Source organism: Microcaecilia unicolor, chromosome 9 (assembly GCF_901765095.1).
Source record: "Microcaecilia unicolor chromosome 9, aMicUni1.1, whole genome shotgun sequence".
NCBI classification, from domain to species: domain Eukaryota; kingdom Metazoa; phylum Chordata; class Amphibia; order Gymnophiona; family Siphonopidae; genus Microcaecilia; species Microcaecilia unicolor.
In genome coordinates, this window is record NC_044039.1 from 13,677,964 (window position 1) to 13,690,450 (window position 12,487).

At 46.8% G+C, this 12,487-nt stretch overlaps 1 protein-coding gene across 1 annotated transcript in view; it reads left to right on the forward strand.

Moving 5' to 3' along the window:
* Positions 1 to 12,487, forward strand: part of SYT1 (synaptotagmin 1) — an 805,134-nt gene that overhangs the window by 703,772 nt on the left and 88,875 nt on the right. Inside the window, exon 9 of the mRNA XM_030215015.1 lies at positions 2,974 to 3,091. Within this exon, the coding sequence (XP_030070875.1) occupies positions 2,974 to 3,091 (118 nt within the window). The remainder of the gene's footprint in view (positions 1 to 2,973; positions 3,092 to 12,487) is intronic.

Sequence of the window (12,487 nt, forward strand, 5' to 3'; positions counted from 1 at the left end):
TGAGGGCTCCTTTTACTAAGCGGTGGTAAGCCCGATGCAGGCTTACTGCTCGCTTTACAGGGAGTACCGCCAGGTTACTGCAGCAGCCTGGCGGTAATTCCCACCCCTAGCACGCCATCATTTCCAGCGCTATAAAAATGTATTTATTTTTGTAACGCAGGAATGTACCCAGCAGTAATCGGACAGTGCTGTGTGCTGCCCGGTTACCATCGGGTTAATGCAGGAGCCCTTACCGCCACCTCAGTGAGTGGCGGTAAGCAGGGCCGTCAAGAGACTGGACCGGGCCCGGGGCAAGGCTGCCCCCCCCCCAAGGTCGCCACCACCGCTCCCCCCTCCACCCCCCCCAGGTCACCGCCATCGTTCCCCCTCCACCCCCCCCCCCAAGGTCGCTGCCGCCGCCGCAACCACTCCCCCCTCTACCCACCCCCCTCCATCCGCCACCGGGCCAGGCCCCCTGCATTGAAATCACAGCGCCTCTCACCTCCGTGTGAAAGCGCTGCAGGCAGCAGGGCAGCAGATCGCCTCCCTTTGGCCCTCCTTCCCTCCTTGTGTCCTGCCCTCGCGGAAATTACGTCAGACGAGGGCGGGACACAGGGAGGGAAGGAGGCCCGAAGGGAGGCGATCTGCTGCCCTGCTGCCTGCAGTGCTTTCACACGGAGGTGAGAGGTGCTGTGATTTCAATACAGGGGGCCCGGCCCCATGGCAGACGGTCGATGACGGAGGGCAGGTGGGACTGCAGCGCCAGGCCCCCTTGGAGGCCCAGGCCTGGGGAATTTTGTTCCCCATGCCCCCCCTTTCAGCGGCCCTGGCGGTAAGGGTCCCCCCCCAAAAAATGGCTGTGCGGCAAGTGCTTTACTTGCCGCACAGCCATTTCCTGCAGGAAGGCGAGACTTCCCTTTTACCAGCAGCGTGTAAGCCGATGTCAGCACCAGCCCCCTTTTGCCACAGCTTGGAAAAAGGGGCCCTGGGTGTCACGTAGAAACGTGCAGGATGTCAGGAGTCAGGACTCACAGAAACAGATCAGCGAATGCGCCGGAGACCGGCGCTGAAGAGGACTTCGGCTGGCAGAGGTTGGGGACCCTGCCAGCAAAGGTAACTGGCGGCGATAGGGGAGGGTTGGCGACGGCAGGAGGGGGGGGTCAAAAGTGGGGGGGGGGAGGGTCGGCGGTGGAGGGAGCAAAAGTAGAGGGGGCCAGGGCTAAATCTGTGGGGGGGCCCGTGCCCCCGTGGCCCCACCTAGCTACGCCCCTGATGCAGACTAAACAGTCACCTGAGGGGGCAACTGCTGAGGCCGTCAAAGAGCAGCCGCAGTTGAAGCAAATCCATAAATCCTGACAGCCGCACAAACTCAAAGAACCATCAGCCTGTGTTTTCACCCATAGGGAGAGTTGGCAAGATTCAAATAGCCCATTTTCTCAGATTAATAGCTGCTGGAAACGTCTTTCATTATGTATATAGACAGCTGAAACTAAGTTTAATATTTAAAGTGTAATGTTCAGTTATTTGCTTTTACAGGCTGGTTCTGGCAAGGGTGGGGTGATTGTGATTGTTCATTTTTCTAAATCTCAGGGGTGGGTCTGGAAAGCTACTTGAGGATGGGGCCTGGAGTGTGTTATCGCCTTGCATCAGTGGCGTTCCTAGGGGGGCTGACACCCGGGGCAGATTGCCGATGCGCCCCGCCCCCCGGGTGCAGCGCCCCCCCGGAACAGCGCGACGCCCCCCCCCCCCTGGCGAAAGAACCCCCCGGATGCATGCCGCTGGGGGTGGGGGTGCCGTGCGCCTGCCGGCTCTTCGTTTTCATGCTCCTTCTGCCCCGGAACAGGAAGTAACCTGTTCCGGGGCAAAGGGAGCATGAAAATGAAGAGCTGACAGGTGCGCGGCACCCCCCCCAGCGGTGTGCACCCGGGGCGGACCGCCCCCACCGCCCCCCCCCCCCCCCTTGGTACGCCACTGCCTTGCATCAGCCCTATCTGGAGTTCAGATGAGCCTATAGTAAAACTTCTCTTCCATTCTTAATTCATCTATCATAAGGAATGATTAACTCTCTGAGCAGACTGCTACGGTAGGGTTCAAATTATAAATGTTCTCGAATTAATCGGTGCATTTGATTTAAGGCTTTGGAATGATTGCAAAAACAGGGGATATGCGGAAAGGGCAAATTTTCAAAGATTTATCTGCTGTCTGCTGCACAGGTAAAACTGAAGTTACCCCACATAAATCAGCAACATGCAGGTTACGTGAACCGTTTTTTCGGTCGATGATTATAATGGTCACCAGTGGGTTTCATTCATTGACCCGGTTCCAACGATCAGGGCATTTTTGACCCAGTGACGTCTGAGACCTTTTCCTCCTCTCTAATGACAATTATGTGAACTTAAGGTCCGCTGTTTGTTGTAAGTGAATAGTTAACCACTTGAAAATATGGATGGGTTTTCTTAAGATGTACAGATGTGACCCCTTTCACCCTCCTAGGTGATCCTTTCCTTACCTCTCCTATATTACGTATGCCTCTGAGGTATTTGAATGTCTCTGAACTTCAAATACCTCAGAGGCAAAGCCTTTGGTGGGAGGCGGAGCTGGTGATTGGGAGGCGGGGCTAGTGCTGGGCAGACTTCTATGGTCTGTGCCCTGAAAATGGCAGATACAAATCAAGGTCAGGTATACACATAAAGTAGCACATATGAGTTTATCTTGTTGGGCAGACTGGATGCACCGTGCAGGTCTTTTTCTGCCGTCATCTACTATGTTACTATGTTCACATGACATGGTTCCCCTTTCTCAGGTAGCAGAAAATGAGGGAACACCATTTGTCTGTAATTCAGTGCCACACAGTCCTCACCAGCTTTCATTTTTTTAAAATTTTCTTTAAAGGCATTTTGGTGGGGAGAGGCCTCCCTTGTGAACCTGTATTTACTGTTCTGCTGGAAAGTTGAGCTGACAAATAGTTATAAATTTCCTTGCTTGTTTTCCTAGCAAGAGAAGCTGGGTGACATCTGCTTTTCCCTCCGCTACGTGCCGACCGCTGGCAAACTGACTGTTGTTATCCTAGAGGCCAAGAATCTGAAGAAGATGGATGTAGGTGGCTTATCAGGTAAGTGAACAGGGAAATTGTTTCCTGTTGGGCCAGAAATGCATTTATTTGTTTAGTTAGGGGTCCTTTTACTAAGCTGCGGCAAAAGGGGGCGCATCGGTGCGTTTTTGATACCCGCCGAGGCCCCCTTTTTTCCTCAGCGGGTAAAAGGCAGGGATTTTTTTTTTTAAGAAATGGACGTGAATCACTTCAGCTGGGAGCACTTACTTCCACCCATTGAGATGGCGGTAAGGGCTCCTGCGCTACCGCAGCGGAAACCGTGATTACCACCGGGTACTCACTGGTGCAACAAAAATAAAAATATTTTTCTAGCACCGGAAATGGCGCACGCTGGGGGTTGGGAACTACCGCCAGACTGCTGCGGTAGCCCGGCGGTGCTTCCTTTTTAGCGAACGGCAAGCCCGCATTGGACTTACCGCCACTTTGTATTTATATTTCGCCTGAATACCTACTATGCTCATTACAATTTCACATACATAATGAATAAAACATTAAAAATCAGTAAAAGTAAAACAATACCAAGAAATAGAGATTAACAATAACTAAGAATGAATAAACAGAACTGGCTAAGCCTCGCTCTGTACAGCTGGCAAGTAGCCACTAGGGGCAAACTCCTTATCCAGCACCAAAGGTTTGGCGAACAAATAAGTTTTCAGGTACAGTGTCTGTGATTTACAGACAGATGATCAAAAGCCCCGCGCTGTTCCAAACAGCGCTCTAAAATAGCACTGGAACAGCGCGGGGCTTTACCGCACCGATGATCAGAGATAATTGCATGCAAATTTAAACCCGCAATTATATGGGGTAGAAGTGCGGGAGAATTGTGCCTGAGCATACGCTCAGCACAATCCTCCCGTTCTTGTTTGACAGGTTCCCCTGACGATCCCCCCCCCCCCCAGGTTCAGGGAGAGCTGGAGATCTGGTGGGTCTCCAGCCCCCCCCCCCCAACTCCCCTCAACATGTGCAACCAGTCCCTGGTGGCCCAGTAGGTGACCAAGCCCCCCCCCCCCCTAGCGACAGGGGGGCTGGAGGTCCGCTGGACCGCTGGTCCTCCCCCCCAGGGAGGGATGGAGATCCGGTGGGTCTCCAGCCCCCCCAACCCTCCCAGCAAAGGGTCCCTGGTGGTCCAGTGACCAATCCGCCCCCTCACCATTCCTCCCCAATGATCTGCAAACCCTAACGCCAACTTGGAGCTGGCATAGGGTTTGCCACGGCCAGCGACCTAATCTATGGCGTGCTGGTCGCTGATCACTTGGGAATAATATGTTTAGCCCTGTTTAGCATGCATTTGCATGCTAATTGCGTTCAGAGCCCTCAAGCGCGTCGTTTCACGCGCTCGAGGGCTCTGATCATGGGGTGGTAGCAAACGCCAGCACTTGCGCTAACAGCCTCTAGCGCCGGCGTTTGCATCTGATCATCCCCCTGTTAATGCCAACTGGTGGGTTGCTAATCTCCGCAGTGTACTGGAAGCCATTCTCCTGCTTCCCGAAATCTACTCTATATCTTTATATTTCTGCCTGCTTCTGCAATTGGTAATGATTTAAATGTGCATTTATTGATAACTGAATGATGAGATACAGTGTCATGTACGATACCCAAAAGTAGATCGCAAACATTTGCAGACAGTTTAGGATTTGAAAGAATTCTGAAAATTGTTGAATGGATTTCAATTTCACATTGCCTTTTTTTACTGATATTGTTCTTTGTCTTACATATTTATAATGAAAAGACAAGTTAAAATCTAAGGTGTCAATATTCAAAGGAGGCAGGCTGACTATCGAGCCCTAAAGAAATAAAATACATTTTCACCTGTCCACTGGAAACCGGGCTGAGATTGTTAATTCATTTCCTATAAGTCACAGAGCGAGTTTTAGATGGCAGTGAAAAGTTTTTTTTTCTCTCTCTCTCTCTCTCTCCTTTTGCTACCACTGCTAGCCACACAGCTGAATCAGCAAAGAAGATTTCCTCGCTCCTCTGTTCAAAACCAGAACTGCATTGTGCTTCCATTTTTTTTTCTCTTTCCTTTCTCTCTAACTAGTCTGTTCCCTTCATTAGCTTATCTTCCTTTCCCAGCTTTCATCAATTGGCAGAGGCATCTCCCAGGGCTTTGTCATCTGTCCACTCCCCCCTGTCCCCCCCCCCCCCCCCCCCCAACAGATTCTCTCTAGGAAACCTTATCTATTTCTTTCCCTTCAGCAACCTTTGCCTATTCCAGAGGCATAAAGCTTTCTTTTTCTATCCAAAAACCTCTGTCCAAAATTCATGTCGCTAGCTGGCTATCCCCCGTCACCATCCATTTACCATCTAAAACTTGACACAGCCTAGGACAGCATCCTTCAGTGTTGTCCCTCGCCTTAAAACCTACCCTCCATAGTCTCAGTTTCCGAATAGAACCTCTTGTGCCTGTATATACCCGACAAGACCAGCGTTAGTGTCTTATATCTTTTTGCATCTCATTATCACCTGTCACTCCACATTCCATTACAGTGTTCCAAACTGTTTATTTAGCTAATCGCATGCATTAGTGTTATATTCCGCCGCCAAAGCTCTTCGAAAAAGTCATAGATAATGGCAACGGGACTCTTGTAAAGTCTTCATTTCCAAAGAAAATGTAATTTCATTTCTTTCAATTTAGTGAAAGAAATGAAATAGCATTTGTGCAGTCTCTATGTATATAAATATCGTTGTACAACGCCTTGAGTGAACTTCTTCAAAAAGGTGGTAAATAAATCCTAAGAGATAAATAAATATTACAGTTTACATGTGTAGATGTTTCTAAACTTAGGACCAAAATTGAGGACTCTACTTTTGTTCGTATATGTTGGTCCATGTTTTGGAAGCATCTACATATGTAAATAGCAAGATTTACATGTGTAGATTGCACACACATGAAATAACGATCTCAGAAAGCCCATTTAGAGCACTGGGATACATAGCTTTCTAGGGGGTGTGGTAGATGTGTTGGTTGACTGCCCTCCTCCCTAAAATAGACATGTATTTTCCATTTTGCAATGTGAACACCAGGGCCACCGAGAGACTGAGCCGGGCCCGGGGCAAGGCCACCTTTGGGGCCCCACCCCAAGGCTGCCCCCCCCCCCCCTCCAAACACATGTCTATTTGGAATAAATTCTATATGGGCTTTTGCACCTGTCTTCAGGTTCAGGCATGTGCAAGTGTCAAATCAGGGGACCCCCCCCCCCCCCACTCCTTCTTCCTTCCCCCACAGCAAAGAAACCCCCACCCCATCCCTCCAACAACTAAAAAGCACCTACCGCTCCTGATCCCTTTTCTGGTACCTAAAGGAGTTTAACTTGTGTCTTTCAACAATTGTGTTTCTTGAACACTGAAGCAAACTCTTTGGGGAAGTGACAGAATATAAACCACAGATTAAATTAGGTTACAAGTGAACCTTGGATGCCATCAGTGAACTCATATATATTTCAACCCACTGCTAACAGTTTAAAATAATTCATTTTTCCTTCTTTTTGGTGCTCTTTTCTCTTCCTATTGATGTGAACTTGAAATGTTCTCTTTTTGCTACACTGAAATGTATGTAATAGATGATGTGAAAAAAAAAAAGAATTCATTTTTCAAAGCTAAATCCTAATCAAGTCTCAAAGCAACAGTATTCTATTCAGAAGTCTCCTTGCTGTTCTCTCTGTCTTTACGGATGAACTCCCCCTACATTATTATCGAACCATACCTCAGTTGAGAGTCCTTGGGTTGTATATATATAAGTAGAAAAGCATATCATATTCAATATGGAAAAAGTATTTTTTTCTGAAATACTGAATTATATGTATTGTATAATGGGATCTTGCAGTACTAGAGGGTACCATAAAGGGTGAGTGTAACAAATTAAATCGGAGGATGCAATACTACCAGTTCCCATTAGGTGTCAGTATCATCATCATTTTATTGTTTTAGCTCTTCCTTCCTCCCTTCTTCTCCATTGATTTCAATAGATACCTTCTTCTAGTATTATTTTATTTATATACAGCTCTAGAAGTGTACAGAGTAAATAGAAATGAGAAAATACAAGGTTGAAGTGAATTAACAGCCCAAGTAATACATGTGCAAAACTATAGGGAAAAAATAATTTGTTAAATAACCAGAAGCTAGCCATATAATTGTGAGCCAGGTTAAGTGGACCTAAAGATTATCCATTTTATAACAGGGTGCCTATATATATAGGTCTATGTGGTGCCTAATCTATAAAAGAAACTAGGCACCTTCTTTCCTTTATAGAATACTAGTGCTAGAGTTCAAATATGTGCCGATAATTTAGACATGAACACTTAAACCAGCAATGACATAAGAAGAGTAGCCATACTGGGTCAGACCAATGGTCCATCTAGCCCAGTATCATGTTTCCAACAGTGGCCAAGACAGGTCTCAAGTACCTGGCAGAAGCCCAATTAGTAGCAACATTCCATGCTACTAATCCCAGGGCAAGCACTTGCTTCCCCGAGTCTGTCTCAATAGCAGACTATTGACTTTTCCTCCAGGAACTTGTCCAAACCTTTTCTAAACCCAGATATGCTACCTGCTGTTACCACGTCCTCCAGCAAAGAATTCCAGAGCTTAACTATTCGTTGAGTGAAAAAATATTTCCTCCTATTTGTTTTCAAAGTATGTCCATGTAACTTCCTCGAGTGTCCCCTAGTTTTTGTACTTTTGTAATGAGTAAAAAAAATCGATTTACTTCTACTCGCTCTACACCACTCAGGATTTTGTAGACCTCAATCATAATAGAGCTAGTGTGAGTCCTTACATCTGAATACCAGAGATACTCACATGATTTACAGTATTCTATAAGTTACAAGCGTAAGTATGAGCCCCACCCAGACTCCCCCTATGTGTTTGCCTTCCTGTAAAATCTGCAGTATGTAAGGTAAATATGCAAAGTTAAAGAATAGCGCTTAGGCAAAATGATGGCATTTATGCCTGTAAGTGCACCCATCGGGACATATATGCCGTTATTACTACTTAACACTACGACTTAACATTTCTAAAGCGCTACTAGGGTTATGCAGCGCTGTACAGTTTAACAAAGAAGGGACAGTCCCTGCTCAAAGGAACTTACAATCTAATGGTTCTAACATTGATCTGTGTAATTGGTACATAAATGTTTCCGCCCACTTCATAGAATTACTCCCTTAGCAGCGATATTCAACTACCAAACAGATGTTATCCATTTCAGCAGGCCTGAACTAATGGATAGCGCCAGTGGGGTCACTGCAATATACTATGGCCTCCTTTTACTAAGCGGCGGTAAGTCCAACGCGGCTTACTGCTCGCTGGACAGGAAACACCGCCGGGCTACCGCAGCAGCCCGGCGGTACTTCCCACCCCTACTGTGCCGTCATTTCCGGCGCTACAAAAACGTTTTTAGTTTTGTAGCACCGGAGTGTATCCAGCAGGAATCGGGCAGTGCCGCCCGGCTACCACCGGGTTAACGATGGAGCCCTTACTACCACCTCAGTGGGTGGTGGTAAGGGCTACCACCCCCCCCCCCCCCCCCCCCGAAATGGCCGTGCGGCAAGTGCTTTACTTGCCGCATGGCCATTTCCTGCATGAAGACGAGACTTCCCTTTTACCAGCTGTAGTAAAAGGAGGCCTCGGCATGCGTGTAAAACATGCGCCAACACCAGCACCCTGTCCCCTTTTGGCACAGCTTGGTAAAAAGGGGCCCTATGTTCTGCTCTCTTACCTCTACGAATAGGACTAGATTCACTGGCTCCCAATCAAAGAACGTATTGCCTTCAAAATCTGTACCCTGGTTCACAAAATTATCTACGGTGCAGGGGCGTAGCTACGTGGGGCCTGGGCCCCTGTAGATTTGGCCCTGGACCCTCTTGACCCCCCCCCCCCCCCGCCACCAACCCACTGTCAACCCGCCGTCTACCTTTCCTGGCGGGGGACCCCAACCCCCGCCAGCCGAGGTCCTCTTCCTGCGAAACGGCTTCGTTCAGTTTCTGAGTGACATCCTGCACGTTGTACGGCGGTGGGAGGGGGGTTAAAGTTGTTGGCGGCGGGGGTCAGCAATGGCGGCGGGGGGGGGGGAGCTAAAATGTGTCCCCTCACCTCGGGCCCTGGACCCCCCTCTCACCGAAGTCTGGCTACGTCCCTGCTACGGTGAAGCCCCAGGATACATGACAGACCTCATAGACCTACCAGCCAGAAACATATCCGAATCAACACGATCATATCTAAATCTGCACTACCCAAGCTGCAAAGGACTTAAATACAAATCAACTTATGCATCCAGTTTTTCCTACATAAGCACACAACTGTGGGAATGCATTACCAAAAGCCTTAAACAACACACGACCACCTAAACTTCTGGAAATCACTAAAAACCAGCCTGTTTAAAAAGGCATACCCTACCGATCCAACTTAAATGCCTGATCTGTGCAACACAACAAAACTAAAGTACGTAATGGACACAACACAACTCTTCCACTGACTGCTCCACATGAACTTTATTTTGCCACAACATCACTTTGTAATTGCTCGCACCGGCGTCTGCGAACGCATCTCCGGTACTATGTAAGCCACATTGAGCCTGCAAGTAGGTGGGAAAATGTGGGATACAAATGTAACAAATTAATTAATTAATTAATTAAATGAGAAAAAAATGTGTACTGAGAGCTATTCTATAAACGGTGCTCTAAATTGGGTGCTGTTTACAGACTAGCGGGTGCACCAGGATCCGCACCCAGCTTTGGAGGTAAGGATTTACACTAACGGAAAGCTGGTGTAAATCTTGGCGCATACCTCGGTGCAGATTCCCCGAATCCTATAATACTGCACGCATCTTTAGTGAACGCCCTGAAATGCCCATGCCCCTCCCATTGCCACTCCCCCTTTTCAGTTGTGCATCTTTATAAAATAGCACTTAGCCAGATACGGGCACAAATTTACCAGTGCGATTTTGGATGCTGTATATAGAATCCGGGGGATATGGGGCTGAATGTACAGATTAAGTGCTGGCACTTAAGTCGATCCACTGACTGCAGAGGATGAAAATCCGGCCCAGTATATTTATTCCGCCTCACAATAGTTTGAACAGAATAGCTATAATAGATGAATGCACCCTTTCTCGTCTGCCCCTCTATCAGTGTTGGTAATGAAGATTCATTACTTACCACACAAAGGTAAGAAAGTATGGAATGTAAACTGAAGTATATATTCAGTATACTGTACCAGATGCTCTGCCTTTTATTGCATCTTAAATTTAATTAACCATCACATTAAGCTTGACGAAGTTGTCTTGTTCAGAAGACGATCAGTCATACTGAGATTTATAGATGATGTTAAAAAAAAAAAAATAACACCCTGACGTTTTCCACACTTTTTTTTCGCAGGCGAAAGCTCTACAGCTTGAAAATTATCCTTAGGGCTATATTATTTTTTCCAACATCAATACAGCTGCAGTTGTGTATAATTGGGATTCTATTTTAAATATAAGGTTTGCAAGGTGTTTTTTTTTTTTTACAGCACCCTTTAGAAGGATTCAGTTGAGCATGAGAAAATAGTGTGGAGGCAGAATTTTATAAGGCGATGGAAAGTACCTATTAATTATGCAAGTCAAGAGGTTGAGGTTAATAACTTAATTAAAACATGTAAGAACTTAACGCTTTTTAACACGAGCTTAATTTGATGGAACAAGAAAGTGTTTATAATGTACCTTCTTAGCAGGCTTTCTCTAACTGATGCTTTCTCCCTTTTTTCCTGTATGGTTGGTGTGATGGTCCTCGTCAGTAAAGGGAGACCTAGGGGTGGCCCCTGGGTATAGGGGAAGGTAGGGTGGGTTCTTTCTCCTGTGGTGACCATCTTCCCTTTGGGCTGAGTTTTCTGTCGCTCACATTCACCAAAATCTTTGCTGCCCGAACCCAAAACCCCAAGAGAGAACCACAAAGCAAGGGAACCCCAATGGAGACGCAACCGCAGAGTACTCATCGATGAGAATCAAAGCGAGAGTAAGGCCGAGGTCCAACAGAGACTGGAACGTGATAAAGACGCATGTAAAGCCGTATGTGCAGGACGTCAGACTCACAGAAACAGAAGCCTGCGCGGCCGCATTGCTGATCTGCAAGGGCAGGCTTCTAGATGGAATGTAAACACTAGTGGAGGAGTAGCCTAGTGGTTAGTGCAGCAGACTTTGATCCTGGGGAACTGGGTTCGCTTCCCACTTCAGCTCTTTGTGACTCTGGGCAGTTCACTTAACCCTCTGTTGCCCCAGGTACAAATAAGTACCTGTATATACTATGTAAACTGCTTTCAATGTAGTTGCAAAAACCACAGAAAGGCAGTATATCAAGTCCCATTCCCTTCCCCGTTATGGGTTCCCTCTCTGTCTCTAGTGGGGTCACAATAAAGGGGTTTTTTTTTCCCCCCTACCCGGGAAACGGAACTGTTGCCTGTAAACCAGAAGTCCAACATCTGAGGTACATTCCCTCCCTGTTGTTCTGCAGCTAAGCAGGAGCTTTTAATCTTACAGCCCTCTCATCCTGACACACAACGTCAGCCGCATTACTGAAGATGTCGAGATTTCAGAGCTCACTTCTTTAAAAAGATATGGGCTGAAAGGTTGATTATACCTTTGCAGTACATTAATTGCACAAATTAGTCAGGGAACCAAAATAAAAGAAGTTGCTTAAGATACAGCTGGAGGAGCCCATATACACGACAAACGCTTAAAGAATGGAAGAGCTATTTTCAGGGGGGGGGGGGGGGGGAAATACACAAAAGAATTATTGCATTTGTATTTCATAGAACAACGTGGTAGATTGACACTGCTCTGCAAATCCTATACTCTGCGAAGATTCATCTTAAAACAGGTTTGATTCTACTGTGAAAGGCAATATGCTATTATGGAATTATTTTCCTCCATAGTACCCTGAGCTGGTGTATGAATACAGCAGAAAAGCAATAACCATTCATAAGATATGAATGAAATCACACAACAGAATAGATTAATGTGGTCACAAATGCACAAAACGTGGGGTTTTTTTCTTCAGAACTTCAAAAAGGCAGTGTAAATGACTAATACCTTTTTATGTATATAACAAAAGAGAGGGAACGAAGTACAAACTAAAGTCCAAACAAAAACAGCACCACGGGCCTTTAAAAATGGAACACAGTTCTTTAATGAATGAGCCTTGACAAAAAGACCCGACACGGGCCGTGTTTCGGTGACTAGCACCTGAGTCAGGGGTCACAGTGAGGACGTGGAAAACTCGGGGAATAACTCGAATATATATTCCTCTGCAATATATTATTCCTTACCCCACGTCTCATATAGTAAAAGCTACAAAGCAACAAGGCACTTTCACTTTCTCTATCCACGTTTTCCACGTCATCACTGTGACCCCTGACGTAGGTGCTAGT